Genomic DNA, 18,308 nt, shown 5'->3' on the forward strand with positions numbered 1-18,308 from the left:
GAAAGAGCTCCCCTCAGCGCACGCTACTGACTCTACAACAATGTGCGCCCATTTTAAAAAGAAATCCCTTTCCACGGCCTTCCTTCCCCTCCCTACCTTATCCGAAACGGGGGGGGGGGAACCTTGTGTCAACGGCGTTTTTTCTCCCTGTCCCTCCCTTTCCTTTTAACGCATTTATCAACACGGAAGCTTTTATATTGGTTAAAATGCACGCATATAAGAGAAACGCTCTGCTATCAGAGTAAAATTTAGTAAGTCTGCCTTCCTGGAAGCAAGAACTTAGAATTAAGCAACAGCAACGCCAGGAAATTGCCCTTGATAGGGAAAGGAAGATGGGCCTCGTTGCAAAACCCCTCCACAAACAGGCAGTTTTAATGCAGCCTATCTATCTGCGCAAACGTCATTTGAAATGCTAGAGATTCCGGGGCAGCTTAGAATGGTGAAAGAGGTTTGTATGTAGGGCCCGCTGGAAATCTTTATGGCCACATTATGGGATTTGAACGGCCTTTCCAATGATAAAATGCGACTTTCATTGAAGCAGATGGCTTGATCACAAATTGCCTTACAATGTGCGTGTTGGGCGTGCGGAGGGGGGGAAGGGGAGTGAGGAGTGCAAGAGGGAGAAAAAACAATCTAAACCACTTCATCAAATCCAATTGCTGTTGAAGGTCAATTAAAAGAAAATCACTAATTGGATATGCATTGGAGAAGACAAGTCTACTTTTCCTGGTGGCATACGAGAAATTTAACGTTGAATCTAATAGCTGGGTTTACCCAGCATGGTATGCCAAGAAATAGTTTGGTTTTTGATTATGTACATTTAGCCAATTAAGGTGGTAGTTCTTGGAGGGAGAAGACTGTTGTTAAACAAACCTTAGTTTAATACAAGCTGTCAAAAGCATGGGGTAGGGAATGCAGTTTCTGCAAAATGTTGGCTCTGATCAAATATCTTAATTTTTGGTTTTTTGAATATGAAAGTAATGATAGTTTATAAGCAGAGGCAACATTCCAGCCATGTGACTTGGTCTCTGATAGGTCTGAATGGATTTTTGCCTCTATGCACATAATTTGCTGACCAGAGGCCCAATAATCAGATTTTGGAAATGGTGCAAATCATCTTGCACAAAGCAGTCTTGAGTTTATTAAAGGCAAATTCAGAAAGCCAACCAGATCAGAAAACTATAAAATGACATTCATATATCTTCACCTCAAATTAATCACCTCAAAATGGGACAGACACTGATTTTCACTCTAACCACGGTATGAATGTCTGCTTTTAAAAGGTGCTATATGTAAGGAATTCAGGCTGCTGCAGAAAAATAAATGATCCAAATATACCACAGAACCAGTGAAGAAATGTTGCTGTTTATTTAAGTTTGCATGTCAAATGCATGGAGTATACTTAGTATTTATCTTTTTTCCAGGCAGTGATTCATTTCTTTAAAAACTTCCCAATAACACTGATAAATAAATTAGTCAGAGAATAATCAACTGGGTATCTTTTGAAAGTTCATCTGCTTACTCTTGCTAACCTATACCTTATTGTAAGCTTTCTGCATTCAGTGCTTTTCATGTATATTGGCCTACAAGTTGAAGGGGATTGTAGTTCCATTAAACAACAAGAGCATCTGGATGAGGAATACTGATGGACAAGGTATATATGCAGACAGACTGATTTAAAATGAGAGGGGGAATGCCTGTGAAAAAAACAAAGAAATCTGAGTGTGTAATAAAGTATATGTCTGGGTAAGTGCATTTCTACAGAAACATAAATGATCCTTTGCTGCTCAGGATAGCAAAACAGCAGATATGTTTGTAGTTGTATATTGCATTTGTAAATGTTTTCTGAAGAAAATAATTGTGGTTGCATTATATTCTTGGTCTGATGCAACTTGTTTAGAAAGAAAAAGAATAATTTTAACTACCTTAAGTAAGTTAAAATAGGCCCTAGGAAACACTTTCTCTTGAACCCATTGGGAGAAATCCTGTAGTGTCTCATTTAGAGCTGCAGTGTTGGCAAGTTTTTCGAGTTTGGACACATATTTTAATTTTATACTACTGATTCATGTAAAGATTTATTTAAACAAGGAGTATCATCTATTCATCTGTAATTAGTTCTATACATTGAAGTAACATTCTGTTACTCTCAATTATTCAGAGTTTTTGTAAAAGCTCGAGAGATTTCATTGTAGCAGTTGTTTTCAGGGATTGTAAACAGAGTGAGTAGACTCACTTTAGGTCCCCTGTTCGCCTTTGAGGCAATTTTCAGAGAAACTATCATACAATTAGTATACAATCTACAACAGCTAAGAAATATATTGGAAATTCCTCCAATATCAAAAATCACCCTTCTGGATCTCATTAATACTAAAAATCCTTGTGCAAAACATGCCCTCTTGTGCAAGAGAAATACTCTTTATCTGTTGTTCTTAGACATTTGCCAGGCTGAAGGATGAAGAGATGCAAAGAGAAATTTGCTGTGGTGGCATCTTTTCCTAGGTCAGTTAAGTCAGGGGTGTCGTAGAATAAAGGCGTAGCAGATTTAGGATCCATGGTGATTTGATCTTCGAAGCCAGACTTTCTAGATATTCATTTGACATTCCTGTTATGGGAAGGAGTGTGAATCAAACTTAAACGCGTGCAAGGGCTTAAAAGCCTGCTTCCCCTGGATCACCCCTGCCTCCCCATTAAAAAAAAAGTCTTTCCAAATCTTTTTGACTAACCTGCCTTCGCTCTCAAGGATTTGTTAAATTGACGCAGCACAGATTTCTCGATTAGGTCTGCAAAGCGGAACTGAAAGGCGTCATAAAATCCATCAGAATCCTACCCAAAGCGCTTATTCTCTTCCAACTTAATTTATGCCACGCGATTCTGTATTGGGGAAATCAAGCAGAAAGCCCCTTTTCCCCCCCTTGCTCTCCCCTTCCTCTTTGCTTTGCTCCCCCGCCCCTTCTTCTCAGATGCTTCTGGGCTAACGGGGAGACTGTTTAACTTAAGTGTTTCTATAGGAGGCTGTTGTAGTTTAACTCCTGCCCACCAGTAGCTGGGCTGAACAAAGAAGAGACTCGGGGTCCCTCCATTCATCCTTTCTCTGCACTTTAATTTTCATTGATTTTGAAGACAAGGGGAGCCCTCAGGGATTCAAGCTGAAGGGGGATGACACGCCTTTAGATGCAATCCACCCCCCTGGCCAGCCATCTGCTCCTAACCAAATGGCGTTTTTTCATCCTAGCTCCTGCATGTCTCTAGATTCCGCTCTCACACTTTCAGCTTCAGTCCCTCTAGCTGGCTGTTCCCTGCCCCCCCCCCAACTCAATGCAAAGGCAGCTTAAGTTAAAGTATGTTGAATAGACTGGGGGGGGGGAGGTTGAGAGAGAAAAGAGGGTGATTGGAAAAAAAACAGCCAGAAAAAAAGTGATAAATCCTTACCTTTTTCATTAAGGCAGCACCACAAGCCCCTTTTAAATACTTTTTGATTCCTCAGCAAATTTACTGTACTATGTTGAACTCATTAACCAGCACAGACAAAATGTTAGAAGCAAAAGACAAGGTGAATTTGATCCTGTTTAGAGGAGGGGAGGGAAAGGGGGGGAGGAAGCAAGATCTGAGAGGGTGGGGACCTGAAGCTCTTTCTGTAGAGAACAGAGAAAAAAGAAACCATGTCCTTTGAGCAGCCTGAGCCCAGTTGGCTCCCAAAGGCTCTGAAAAAATGTCAGATTGAAGATTTGGGTGATCTGAGAAGTGGAAGATTTGCAACTTCCTTCTGGGGAGGATGCAAAAACCTTTGTAGTTACCCTTTTCCAGCAAGACTGAGCAGCCTTTTCTGAGGCCGGAAATAGCCAAGACAAAATGATAAAGGGTAGATCAAGAATGTATCTTGCTCGACCATTTCCTCTGCCACGCAGCAGTCATAACTAAGGGGCAGAGAACTTGTTTGGTCTGGAGAAAGTTCAGCTCGAGATACATTCAAGTAAGAAGTTTTAGGGAGTCCTTGGTCAAATGTTATCTGTTATCTGGATATAAATGATAAGGTGGCTACCTGGATTGTTAATCATTAATATAATATATAAATTTCTGTGGTGTGAACCCAATCAACTGAAGCATACTCAAGAAACTAGAGTTAAGCAAAAACAATTCCACACAATATGCAAACCAAAACCTATGTTTATAAGCATCAAGGCAACACACATTTCTTTTCCCATTTAGTTCCTTGAACACAGATGGTTCAATTTAACTGTCATTCATATTGAATTTGTAGGTATGTACATAGCCAGAATTAAGGTAGTTATGGATGTAATACAAAAAGGAAGCATCCGTTTAAAAAAGGAAATAGCAAAATGTGCAGGCTTAAAAAAACTATTAAAAATTGAGTTAAAGGGCACAGGATGCAGGCTGTTGAAGGGAAATGGAAAAGAGGATGGAATGGAGCTTTCTAGAGATGGGTATAGGTGGCCAGCAGGCACCCTGGGTAAGATAACTTCAAGCAAGTTTACATCACATTGTAAAAGGTCCTATTTCTCATGGCTAGTGGAAAACTGAAGCCCCTAACTTCAAGAACTGCAAACTTTCCTGCCAGTTTGGGAGAAGTAAAACCAAGTAATCTTTTGCAGGAAAGAAGTGTGATGTGACGTGTCGGCCTCAACCAATAGGTTAATGGCCAACAGTCTATATAAAAGTCATGCCTCTAACTGGACATTGAACAATCACTGATCTGAGAATATTGGAATCTACATCATAACATGCCTGGCATGGTGATATGAATGCAAGATGAGCTTCTATCTGGGTAACCCAGTTATAGTATTGCTTCTATTTCCAAATACAGTGTGGGCTAGTTGAAGATTAAGCCATTTGGAGGAGAGGTCTTACTGCAACAAATTCCATTAACCCCACTATATCCACAGAATCCAAGTCAGAACGATTCAGTAATTCCATTTGGAAGTTCTAGGATTTAATCAATCTCATCCCCCCACTCTATATGTATCCACTGAGTAAGCAAAATGACACTTTTAAGAAGGATGATGATTAACATTACTTACTTGAGGTACTGATTCTATAATGGCTCAGTCAGTGATGGGAAACCTTTCCTTGATATTGGACTAAAACAATCATCCTTCCCAATTCCCGTGTCTTCCAGAAGAAACAGTCAGCAACTTCCATCATCATCCCCAGCAATATAGGCAGTGAACTAAAATAGGATTAGGTGGGTTTTTTGGGAGGGAGGGGAAATTCACCCAAAGGATTGTTATTAATTAGTCATAGCTTGCCATTAATTTAATCTGAAAGCTTCCCACACACAAAAGATAACTCCAAGACATGAGGCGTTCACATGGAGGAAATTGCTTTGAGGTCCAAGCTATTGATTGATATAACAAGCTAGATAGTTTCATGTACATTGGCTGGGTGAACTCTGATTCAGTTCAAGATAAGAAACATGGTAACTGCAGCTTTTTTGGAATTCCCTAGTAAAATAGCAAGGAATGATGAGGGTCATAGTCCAAAATATCTGGAGAGTTCCAATTTGCTTATCCTAAATGGATTTAGGGATCAATCCACACCCAAGATCAAATATTGGCAAAAACCACCTTGGCTGAATAGATGTGACTTTAGTTCTTTTCCCAGAGGTCATGTGTCTCATTCATTTTTTCAACTGTATTTACGGTACTTTCAAGTAATCTCAATGCATTTGCATGAGTTTGAATGGATCGTGAAGACTTGGAGATTAGGGTTACTTTTTTGCTCCCTTGGCGTTCAATTCTGCTAAAGTCAAAAGGATAAATAAATCATAATTCAAATCATTGGAAAATGGACATCAATCAATATGTGCAGAAAACTTTGAATGAGCTTGGGCATTTCTTTGAAAAGAGTTTTTGGTTGTTCCACAGTTGTTTTTAGTAATAGATACCAAGGAATTACATTTGTATGATTTTTTTTTCTACTTTAGATACTGACATTACTTAACTGGAAGAAAAGGCTCCTGCATGTTTATCTTCCTGCATCAGCAGGTCTTGTGCCAATTCTTACAATCGCAGTGACAGACAAGATTTACAAGAAACGGGGGACTATTTTTTTTATAAAGATCTGAGTTTCACCACAAAAAAATGGATTCTAAGCAGCCACACATAGCCAGTTTGGTGTCTTCTTAGCTGTTCAATCATAAAAAATAAAATTGTTACCAAGATTATGTTTGTTTTGACACTATCTCACACTCAATCATCTCCAGGGATCAAATTTATTCCTCAGTGTGCTCACTTGAAGCCACTGCCTCAGTTGCCCATCTGTTTCAGGGCCTTTAGAGTGGGGCGCCAATGATAAGCCGGCTGCAAAGACAAAGTCAGTGAACAGAAACAGTCCATATTCACATGTGACCCAGTCGAAAGGAGAGTTAACAGGTGTAGTTCAAAGCACACTTCACTTGAGAGTAATCCAAATTAAATGCAATGACAATTAAACTTCCCTGATTTGCCTAGGATTTGGCTTTAAAGATGCAATATTATTAAACATGGTTGCTTGGTTTTAGGCAACCTATTTATCCTTTCCTGTAACAATCCCCAATCTTCCTCCCTCCCCCCCCCTCCTCCTGCTTCACATGTGCAGGTCACTGAGAATGTGGGAAAGGAATCCTCTCCCCAGATTTGGTGCTCCAGCAACTCAGGACTTCCGACTTCCACACTGTGCAGGTGAGAGAGTTGGAGAAGAGAGAAAAATGGGGATCACAGTGAGCCTGCACCCATCGAGTTAGGGGGTTCCCCCTCCCCATGCCATGCACCCACGTAGGAAAAGTCGGAGCCCACGTATTGATTTTAAGAGAGCCGGGTGAATAAGTTTGGCTGCTCTGCAGGTTTGTCGAAAGTTGTAAAGGCATGTGCTGATTAGAATAAGAAAGGGCGGGCGCGTGGCTCAGCTGGCACACAGAGAAGCCAGATGACAGATAAGCACCAGCTCCCTGCGACCGCTCCCACCACCACCCCTCCCACGACTTCCCCCGGCTCCGCTTTCTCCCTCTCTCCGCCTCTCCCTCCCCGTTTTCCAACCGCAAATCATCTGCTCCTCTCCTCTCCATAATAAAGCAGGCGTGTTTACCTGGGATCCCAGAACTGGCGGGGCATTCCTTTGTTTCTTCATCAGATTGCTGCCGCCAGCTGCTCTTTCCAGCCCTTGCTTCAACAAATCTGATCGGGGGGCCTGCCTAGGCTGGGGTCCAAAGGAGAAATCCTTGAATAAGGAAGGGAAGGGAGGAAGGAAAGGAAGGAAGTCTCGCTGCCATTCTCCTTCTGATTTCTTTGGCTTCAATGGAAAGAGCCTACTTGGGGCTATTCTCCCGCCCCCCAATTCTTTCCTAACCGGGAAAGGGCTTTTGGTTGATTTTTTTCCTCCCGAACCTGAGGTCAGTCGCGTGCCTGGACGTCGACCCAGGGAGCATCTCCCGGGGCTGCTGAACAAATCAAAAACTAGTTGCCGGGCCGTGAGAAGAGACCTCTCTGAGGCTTAGCAAACATTGCAGATCCGCCTGCCAAGGCGGGATGTTATTTCCCGCGGGATCCTGTTTCAACCTCTCCCCAGATTGCTTGTAGGACTCTCCGGCGGAAGACGGAAGCGTAGATTTCTTGGTGGGTGGAGAGCAGGGGCATACTTAGAGTCTGTGCTATACATATAACGGGCCGACGTTTTAGAGCAGATTCTTACATTTCTTTGCATTCGTTATCTGCCTAGTAGTATTCAAAACCCTCCGAGTTGATTCCCTGGACTGAACGCACCTTAACCAACCAACAGGTCAATGGGAGAAAAGGAGTAAAGAAATCAAATAAAATTAATAATTGGAAATTATTGGATGCCATTAGTGGTATGAATGCTTCCTCTTAGAATATTTATTTCAGGGCGTTTTGCCCATGGTGGGCAGAAATGTATAAAATCCGCATTGTAGACTTTTGGAGGACACTTGTTTTTCCAAATCCAGATTTCCATATTAAACAATACTGTTTGTAGACCATTTCAATATCGATCAAATAGGAGACCCAGTTTGTTCTAATGGTTAAAGCACCAGGCTAGAAACCAGTTGAGTTCTACTCCCACTTGAGACATGAAATGGCAGGTTGACCTTGGGCCAGTCATTCTCTCTCAATCCATGATGCTAGATAACATGCTGCTCAGTACATTCCTGTAATGTTTGGTTGATCTAAAAAAAGTAGACCCTGCACTTGCAGGAAAACACTAGGAAGAAAATATATATCAGAATTTATCAAATACCAGTGCGTTCTCAAAATTTAACACATGTACTTGCAATCTACTATCTTCATAAAATAAAATATTACCTATACAAAACTTACGTAAAATTAGAGCTCTCATTCCATTTTTCCATTTGTACTCTAGAGGGCCTATAATTTTAGGCCTTCAAGTATAACCTAAAACAGACTCTGACCTGAAGCTAAATCAAAATTAAGCATATTTTAGAAATAAGTTTTCCTTTGTCACATAAACAATAACTTGGCAGCAATTTTTGCTTATAAGACTCTTCTCTAGAACATTTGTGATGTCATCAGATGATGTGAGCGCAGCCTTGATCTTTGGGCTCATTCTAATTAGATATATAATATGGCTGTAATAGAAACAAAAGCACTGGTTTGTTGTCAGAACATTTCACTAGCGGATGAGATTGTTAACTTACCATTATTTATTATTGAAAAGAGGGATGGGCTCTAGACTGTTAAATCTAAAATCCACAATTTCTTAAGAAATCAATAGAAACTATAAGCCAGACCTATGCATACATTAATATAATCATTAGTATCAACTTCTTCCTCCTCTCAGAACCCAGAGCAAGATACAATCCCCCATTAAAACTAGAAAAGCAATCAACAATATCTGTTATAAATCAAGATAAAAACAGTAAGAATGCAGCAAAATAAAGTTCACTTTATAAGGCCATCTGAAGTGCAATCTGTTCCTGGAACTCACAGAATAAGCTGCATTAAAATCCTACCTTCCGTATTGGTAGCAACATTAAGGCCCTAATATAAAAAAGATGTGGAGACTCTAGAAAGAGTGCAGAGAAGAGCAACAAAGATGATTAGGGGACTGGAGACTAAAACATATGAAGAACGTTTGCAGGAACTGGGTATATCTAGTTTAATGAAAAGAAGGCCTAGGGGAGACGTGATAGCAGTGTTCCAATATCTCATGGGTTGCCACAAAGAAGAGGGAGTCAAACTATTCTCCAAGGGACCTGAGGGTAGAACAAGAGGCAATGGGTGAAAACTAATCAAGGAGAGAAGCAACATAGAACTGAGGAAAAATTTCCTGACAGTTAGAACAATTAATCAGTGGAACAGCTTGCCTCCAGAAGTTGTGAATGCCCCAACACTGAAAGTTTTTAAGAAGATGTTGGACAGCCATTTGTCTGAAACGGTATAGGGTTTCCTGCCTAGGCAGGGGGCTGGACTATAAGACCTCCACGGTCTCTTCCAACTGCTATTGTATGTTTGTATGTATAACATGTCTACATTGTGACACCTGGAATACGCAAAACATTAGGTATCTAGGTACACTGGGTGAAAAAGCTCTAGCAATTGTAGACAATAGCGGTTAAGCATATGCATTATGCAGGACCCATAATTTATGTAAATATGTGGCTTTAGAATTTTTAAATTGTTCATCCCTCTGAGCATGTGCTAATATGTTGCTTTTAGAAATATTTTTTTGCCACAAGGACAAGATATTTGTCAGAATGAATATCTTGGTAAACTAGTTTTTAGAATATTATCTTAATATATTGAAGATTTGTTTTAACTTATCAGTAAAAATATATTATAATTTTAAGTTATATGCCCCACCCAAGTCACCCCGAAAAGTTATCAAGAATGTTTAGTTTATTGTATTGTTGATGTTTATTTGTTTGTTTAAATTATTCACAGCCCACCTTACCGAAGAGCTACTCTGGGCAGCTTACAGCAATATTAACAAACCTATCACATAATATAATGTATATTATTTGTGTAATTTAACTACATTAGTTCCTTAATGTGTCTGTTTTGACTTCAAAATTTTCATTTAGTTCTATTAAACATTACTTTTAAATATTGGATTGTTGTTGTAATGTTATTCTGCTTGTACAGACTCCAATTTGAAATATATGCATAGATGCATGTATTGCATAGATATCATCATATCCAAGATGATATTTTTAAACAAGGCTTTTCAACATGAAGCTTTTAATAGCAAATGCAGAATATAATCCACTAATGTATGTGCAATTAAGCATGGGATGAATTGCATTAGTAGGGAGATATTTACTTGTCCATTTTTTTATGCTAATATAACTCAAACATTACATTTTCTGCAGAATTCACTGGAACTATATTCAAACTAAGAGCACTTAAAATTGCAATGTCACAGAAAATCTCTATTTGCTAATAAATACTCTAGAATATCCCTTTTGCTTCTCTTTTGCCATTTGCAGAAAATCTGAATATCCCATTTTCTTTTAATGCTTTTCTCATAGTTTTATTTTTCACCTGCAGCAGAAGTTCTTTTTAAAAATGATTTTCAGTCCTTTTTCAGATGTGATTTTGGAGTTTGGGAATGATATAGATTCTCTGCTTCTGGAGTTGGGGGGTCTTTTTTCTGTGAACATCTGCCTGCAGAAGAACAGATGTAGGCACCTGCAGTGACAGGCTGCACATGGTCCACACTATTCATAGGCATTCAGATGTGGCTACAATGGTAAGCTTTTGTATATGCAAAGTCACTAAATATATTAATCTGTGTTCCCCTGAGCACTGCCCCATTTAATTTCTTCATTGGCAATAACATCTGATCTAATCCTCCAATTGGCTCCCTACTGTGCCCATTTTCCCCTGGAAAGATATGTGAAGTTATTTAAGCTTCCACCTGTTGCCTATTGAAGTCGGTTATGGGATCATCAAAATTTTCAGCAAGACACTCATGGTTCTGCTATGATAAGGGAACAGAAGGCAGCCTATTTAATATATCTTAGAGAATATTTTAAAATTTAGTAAAAAAAAATTTGTCAACTACCAATAAAGAAACTTTCTGGAGAAATTGCTAATGCCCTTTTGTGCAAAATTCCTATAACATTAGGACAATGGCGAGGAGCAAAACATCAGTCAGTGCACCTTTTTGCCTTTTGCAAATGGTCAAAATCCCCATGTAAAGTTTTGCTAAACTTTTAATACTGCAGCTAATAGAAACTTTGCTTAATATGCCAAGCAGCTAAAAAGTAACCCTAATCTCAGATGTAAGATTTCAATTTTGGGGACAATTTTGTTCTACTACTCTTCTCTGATCGCTTCCTCTGTTTTGATTTGTTTTCACCCACAATGCATCCTTTAGCTCCATTGTAACCCCACACAATGCCCATGGGTATCAGGCTGTGTGAATGAAGACAGAAGCAGTTTATACAAACCAGCCCCTTTCTTTCCTCTCTGTCTATTGTTGTATGAATGGGCCTTCTGCATTCTGCTGCTAGGAAACCACCTTTTTTAAAGCCTAGCTTCAAAAAAGGGACAGACCCCACAATAAAAATAAAGCAAAAATAGTTTTCCTGTTGCTTTGTTTAAACAAGTCTTTTAAAAATAACACCAAAATCCTCCAACAGCAGAACATTTGAGGGCATGCATCTTTTTAGAAATATCCAATTCCTCACCTCTTGCATCAGCGACTAACATCAAAACAAGCCTTTTCACATTTAAGCACTGAACTATTTCACCGGAAACCTTAACCAAAAGGATAATTGAGATTAAAAATAACATCTGTAAGCATTATTTTTTTGTTCTAACGGAAGGGTAGAGAAAAGTATAGATAGCAAGTTGTTTTAGAGAGATACAATGTGAAAGTAATATTTACGTCCAAAACAAAAACTGTACAAAACTGTAGTAAGTATGGACATCATGCATGCAAAGCGGTCTTGGGCTCTTGCTCTGTTTCTACAAATTACTGTAGCTGTCAGGGGAGATTTAACTTCCACGCTGTAGTGGCATTTAACAAGAGACACACGTCCTTTTCCTAAACACTACATTTTGTTTGTCAACTGTCTTCTCGTCCGCCAGCTCTTTATGCTTTAGAGACAAGAGAGCGTCTGGTGGGGGATCACGTGACCGCCGCCAATCCCGTCTTCCCGGGGAAAGAACCATAGAGACTTTTAAAGTGTGCGCACGCTCCGTCAACAGCACTGCAAAGGGATACATTGAAAGGAAGCGTTCAGCGCAAACCCGGCATCTGGCTCTGAGTTGACCTCTTAGTATTCCGGCCTAGAATCCAGAGAATTAAGAGGCATAAGGTACAACCTTAAGGCTGCTGTCCTCCTAAGAGTACTTATTTTAGAACGTCAATTCCCTCCCAAGGATGTTTCAATCACGGGCCGTGAAATGGTTCCGAATATGCTGTAGGGTGGAATTAAAACTCTTTGAGAGGATACACTCAAGAGTTGGCCGGGAGGCTGGTAGGACGTTGCAGCCTCCGATAAGGGCTTTGTCAGCAATATGCCCGTCCTTTGCAGGGTGTTGTTCCCGTCCCTCCCGGCTCAGAACTAAGCCCGTTTCTTCCGGCTCGTGGACTTAGGGGCTGCTGAGAGATAGAAGAACCCAAAGAGCTGTTGATAATAGGCAATAAGATGGGTCCATGCAACATTGTACTTTATTGTGTTGTAAGGATCCAGCCATTTGGTCAGTTTACCCAGCAGTGAGTTGTGGGCAGCTACAAAATGAACCCAGATTGAGTTAATTATTTTTGGGAGAACCATGGAAGGTGTCTCCAGAAAATGCAATGATTTATTGAAGGCAATAATGAACAGTATGCATCTTGGACATGTTTTTCAAGGGGAGAAAAACGGGGCAGGATCTCAGATTTCAGGGATGTTCACAAGGTGTGGTCAAAAACATCAAGGGATGGCCATGGGGTGTGATCAAAGTTTTGGGTGTTCTTATGTGTGATGCATATGCAAGACAGACCAAAACTGCCAGAGGTTCAGTAGTACTATTGTAGCCGTTATACTGAATGTCCAAGTATTTAGCTTACTCTGCTCTTTAGTTATTCATGCTATGTTGAGATGCAATCCTAAATATATTTAGATGACATTTATGAAGTTCGCTGGATAGGCATCAATCAAAAACTGAAATCTTGTGTTAGCTTACTTAGTAAGCATGAGGGCATATCAGGTTAAACTTGACCTTACTGTTGAGTAATATATTTGAACTATTTTACTGTATGCAAATACTACAGTCAGCTATAATGTAGTGCATGAACAGGATCATTATACACCATAGTTTTAGAGTGAGCCAGGAATTTATGCCCAGATATTTTCAAAAATTGTAACTTCTGATTTAGCATCATTTGCCACTGTCTTAAAAATAAAATGAAGATCAACATTCACCAACAATGTAATGGTGTGTGTGTATGTGTGTGTATTATAGATCCATATTCCTGATTCCTTTATTGTATTTCCATTATAAGAGGAGAAATGTACTGATTGAATGTTTGGTTGTCACACATTCCTGAATCTGGTAGGAAGTTATATCTTATTGACATTATTTTAATCTTGTTTATTGTTGCAAGAGAGGATGTCATTTGTACGTAGTACCTGAATATGCTGCATTATTGTGCCTTTAAATTAGAAACCAGATAGACGTTCAACAAATGAACAAAACACTTTTCATAAGTAATATTCCCACCTTTTATAATTTTTGCTTTGAGACTAAAAAAACAGAAGAAAAATAAATACCATTAAAATAAATTATCCTTATATGGGACTGAAAGGACGGTGATTGTTTTAGTTTGTTTCAAAATGCTATTTGCTTTATTTAAAGTTTTATATTTTAAGTTCTGTGTATGTCACCATACATGTATGAAAGACAATCAGGAACCAGAAGTCTCTGGAAACACATGCAGACTGCAACCCTTCTCATCCTGGTAAAGGAAAGGACTTCAAACAGGCCAGTAAATCTGGTTAGTACTTTTATCAGGGCGGAAATGAAATGGCATAATATTTTCTGGGGTAGACAGATGCTTTAGTGCAAGTGCAGAATTGTTTTTATGTGCTCCATCTCCTTCTGACTGGGTTGATAGTCTCCGGTGGATTATTAGCAACATATTTCTTCTGTTGGTTTGCCTTTGATCTGAACCCAGGAGCTTTCAACATTAATGCTACCATCAGCCAAGTAGATATCTGACAAGTAAGTTCATTGCTGATGGACTGCACTACATCAGCAGTTACATTGCTGTTGCTCAAGCAGAATTTACCTTACCATGTTCCAGTAATTCTCCTGATATCATATTTGTGCTTCAGGACTTTCAACTAAGTTGTTATCCATACTTTGTCCATTAATTAATTAATGGGTTAAACTCCTTGTGTTCAATCTCCCTTTCCTTTGTACGTGTATACCCTTTGTTCTTTGCTAAATTAACAATCATGCTATCTACCATCAAGGTTTAAGCAATTATCCCCATTACTTTCATGAATTGGTTTGTCCCGTTTTAAAGACACCCAAGTTGGTAGCATTATCTCATGATAAAATCCTGGTTATCACTTAGAATTAAATCTGATTGTCTATCTTGAACAGATTTTAAGAAAAAACTTATTCTAATATTTTCACCTTTGCATATAAAGAATCAGCTATAAATTAAGACTCTTGTGACACAGACTAGGTTCATAAATAGTTCTCAGATTAAAGTTCCCAAGAATATATTAGAAAGCAACCATCAGTACCTTCATGTTATTTCTAGACCAATTGAAACATTTATTTTTGCACTATAGTACAAAGGAATGTGATAATAGCACATAAGGGGTAGAAACCATTAAAGAAAACTAGAGGCATCTTTTAAAATTGCAAGTTAAAAATCCACAGTCATTTTCATGAATAGAACATACTGAATATAACACTTCCAAGGTATTTTGTACAGTAATGAAAATGTGAGAAATCAGCAGTGTGAAAAAATGATGTGACACTAATTAAGTGCTGCTAATGTCTACTCTCTCTGTATTAGAAGTGAAATTTTATTTTCAGTAGCATAAAAAACAGAAGAAGAACCAGAATTATAAGACTTGCTTTAGGTTAAAAAAAAAGCCTTAAATATATTTTTTAATTTAAAATTTAAATTTTACTCAATGTACATGCTATGAAAACTTTATTATTCTTGCATTGTTTGCATTAACATCATTCCAACAATCAAAAAGTAAATAATACCCCAATCAAGGAAATAACAACACAAATAAAAAAACTTAAATCATAAACAACAGCCTAATCAAAGAATGACCAATAAAACCAAACCCCACTTCCTATTGGTGCTGATTAGTAATGAAATTCAAGAAGTTTAAATGAAAGTCAGGAAGACCACCAAGAACACCACAGTTCAACCTGAACTACAAATACTGTACCGTCTTCTATCGATACTGGATTATATTTATATTTGTGCAAAAGGCAAATTGCCAGCAAGATCCAATTCACTTTTAAAATCTTCTGCATCAAAATACATACTTGATCTTGTTACTTTCTAGCTTTGTTACATATCCACTAAAGGTGAAAAACTGTTCCCTCACTCAGTATGATTACATTTTCAATAAATATTTGAAATTCCCTCATGCATTCTTGGCAATTCATCCTGTACTAACGATACATCATTTTATAAAAATTCTCTGTAAGATTATAATTTAATCTAAATTTCAACCCATTCTTGCACATACTGTCCCATTGATCCAACTGTATATTACACCTTACATATTTTTGCCCATACAATCTTTAACATTTATTATCTTCTGTACCATTTTCAATAAATTTATCCATATTAACAATAATACGATCATCATCTGTACAGAGCTCTACATCAAATTTAGTTTTACTGTTTTCAAATTGTAATTCTTTTTATCCAACTTTCCATTAGCTGATCATAGGAAACCAATGGCAGATAAAACCTAACTCTGACTTTCCTCTTATTTTTAAGTTAAATTCTTTACAAAATTTAGCAATTCAGCCTAGGTTAACCAATTTTGTTTAACTATCATTACTTTTCTATAAAATGCTTCTTGTGGTGACAACCATAAAGGCATTTTAGAAGACAATTCTGGTTTATAGGAAATGTGTAGTATTATTTTTAAAGTCCACATTTACCTTGACTTTATCATATCCCTGAAAGCATTTCTCAACATTTCTCAAAAATAGTAAGTTGTTCCCCAAATTAAACATATTTCTCAAAGTGTTAAGACTCTGATGTTATGTGGTACTTGAATAGAAATATTGTCTGAAGATTTGTGAATGTTATTTCTATTTTAAACAGTGAAAAATAATGCTGAGATCAGTTTAATAGAATACTTCTTTAAAATCCTATCATCTTACCTCTCTTTAGGATGATATTGAAATGGATTGAAATTGCACTTGGTAAACAATTATGACAACTATTTTCTTCTTTCTCTTTTTTAGCTGGTGGAAGAAATAGAGATTTTCTATGCACTAAAAGTATGGGTGTTAAAGGCTTATATACGTTTGTGGTCACTGCCTGTCCAGATGTATGTATAGTGATAAATCTGAAAGATGTGGCTGAAAACCATTGTGGAACTCATCCTGGATCTGTTCCTGTCCTTGTAGTAGATGCTATGTCTTGTCTTCGACACTGGTATACACCAGAATCTTGGGTCTGTGGGGGCCAATGGCGTGAATATCGTTCCAATTTGGACAGTTTCATAAATCACTTTACAACCGCTGGTATCAAACTAGTTTTCTGTTTTGATGGCCTTGTGGAGCAAAAAAAGCGAAACGAATGGGTCAAACGAAGGTTGAGAAATAACAAAGAAATAGCTAAGATCTTTGAGTTCATCAAAGCCAATAAGCAGCAACCTGGAAGAGGAATGTTCTTTATACCATCTGGACTGGCCACATTTACGCGTTTTGCCTTGAAAACTCTTGGTCAAGAGGTGATATGTTCATTGCAAGAAGCAGACTATGAAATAGCAAATTATGCACAAAAGAACAACTGTATGGGAATTCTTGGAGAAGACACAGATTACCTGATTTACGATACCGTTCCTTATTTTTCCATTAGTAAGCTACACTTGGATTCACTGGAAACAGTAATGTACTCAAGGCAAAATCTCTGCGGTTGGCTTGGTCTCCGTGTCCCAGATCTTCCCCTTTTGGCTTGCCTCCTTGGCACAGACACTGTCCCAGAAAGAGCTATGGAAGGTTTTCGGAATCAATGTTTATCTTCGTATCGGGCAAAAAGGCAAAGCTGTGACAAGAAAGATATTATTATTGCTGTTGCAAATTATATTTCAGCTATTCCACATGTTTCTGAGAGTTTGATGGATCTGGAAAAAATGCTGCCTTTGGGATCAGACCAGTTAATATTGCGCAAAGGAATAGAATCTTACTTGCTGCCTGGACAGCATTCTCCCTGGCTTCCTTGTGACTTCACATCTACATTACAGTTAGCAGCAGAGCAGAAGAAAGATTTCCCTATTTGTTTAGATCAGGAAATCTTTCAGGTAATTCCTTATCTGGGTTACCCGAATTCAGGCAATTACAAAGAGCTGGTAGTTTGGCTACATAGATGGATATTATATTAAGTATTAGTACTTCTCTATATTGTTTTCTTTGGAAGGGGTACAGGATAGTCTGTTCTTCTTTTACGTTAAATCCTCGTTAGTCTCCCAATGATACACAACGAACTGTGAACTGTGAACAAATCATAGTTCACCTATGTTTTTTAGGTTCATTTTTATGGCCTTATGGTGTTGAAGATGGCATAAGAGGTGTGTATGTGTGTGTGTATCTTATGCCATCTTTCAGCGGTGCGAATCCCTAGCACTGCATAATGGAGTGAGCTCCCATTACTTGTCCCAGCTTCTGCCAACCTAGCAGTTCGAAAGCATGTAAAAATGCAGGTAGAAAAAATAGCAACCACCTTTGGTGGGAAGGTAACAGCATTCCCTGCGCCTTTGGCATTTAGTCATGCTGGCCATGGAGACATCTTCAGACAGCGCTGGCTCTTCGGCTTTGAAACAGAGATGGGCACCGCCCCCTAGAGTTGGGAACAACTAGCACATATGTGCATGGGGAACCTTTACACACATATATAAAGGTACACATGTATGTGCGTGTGTGTATATACACATACACACACATACACAAAAATGTTAGTGAAACAAACACTAACTACAGAAAATCAATTCTAGGTTTAGTCCATCTATTTGTTCTTAATCTCCCATAATAAATGGCTGAAAAAGTCATACTCTCAGTTGTCACCAACATCATTGCTAGGGTTTCTGTGGCACTCATAAATTGAAGAAAAAAAAAGAATTAAAGGTG

At 38.5% G+C, this 18,308-nt stretch overlaps 1 protein-coding gene and 1 long non-coding RNA gene across 11 annotated transcripts in view; one reads left to right on the forward strand and one right to left on the reverse strand.

Moving 5' to 3' along the window:
* Nucleotides 1-1,346: 1,346 nt before the first annotated feature.
* LOC116508371 lies at nucleotides 1,347-7,562 on the reverse strand. 7 transcript variants are annotated; one of them, XR_004255317.1, is made up of 4 exons: nucleotides 7,380-7,562; nucleotides 5,037-7,212; nucleotides 2,724-2,793; nucleotides 1,347-2,602 (listed from the first exon to the last, which is right to left on the reverse strand). It is a non-coding gene; the product is annotated as an uncharacterized LOC116508371 (long non-coding RNA). The 7 variants fall into 7 exon arrangements; XR_004255319.1 differs by having other exon boundaries at nucleotides 1,347-6,669; nucleotides 7,081-7,212; XR_004255316.1 differs by having other exon boundaries at nucleotides 1,347-2,793.
* A 4,612-nt stretch (nucleotides 7,563-12,174) lies between these two features.
* Nucleotides 12,175-18,308, forward strand: part of FAM120B (family with sequence similarity 120B) — a 34,776-nt gene continuing 28,642 nt past the window's right edge. For 2 of the 4 annotated variants that reach the window (XM_032216371.1, XM_032216374.1), the window contains exons 1-3: nucleotides 12,175-12,292; nucleotides 13,863-13,956; nucleotides 16,425-17,485. In XM_032216371.1, the coding sequence (XP_032072262.1) occupies nucleotides 16,463-17,485 (1,023 nt within the window). In that variant the 5' untranslated portion in view covers nucleotides 12,175-12,292; nucleotides 13,863-13,956; nucleotides 16,425-16,462. The other 2 variants (XM_032216372.1, XM_032216373.1) reach the window with 2 other exon arrangements.

The sequence above is a fragment of the Thamnophis elegans genome, chromosome 4 (genome assembly GCF_009769535.1).
Source record: "Thamnophis elegans isolate rThaEle1 chromosome 4, rThaEle1.pri, whole genome shotgun sequence".
Lineage (NCBI taxonomy): Eukaryota > Metazoa > Chordata > Lepidosauria > Squamata > Colubridae > Thamnophis > Thamnophis elegans.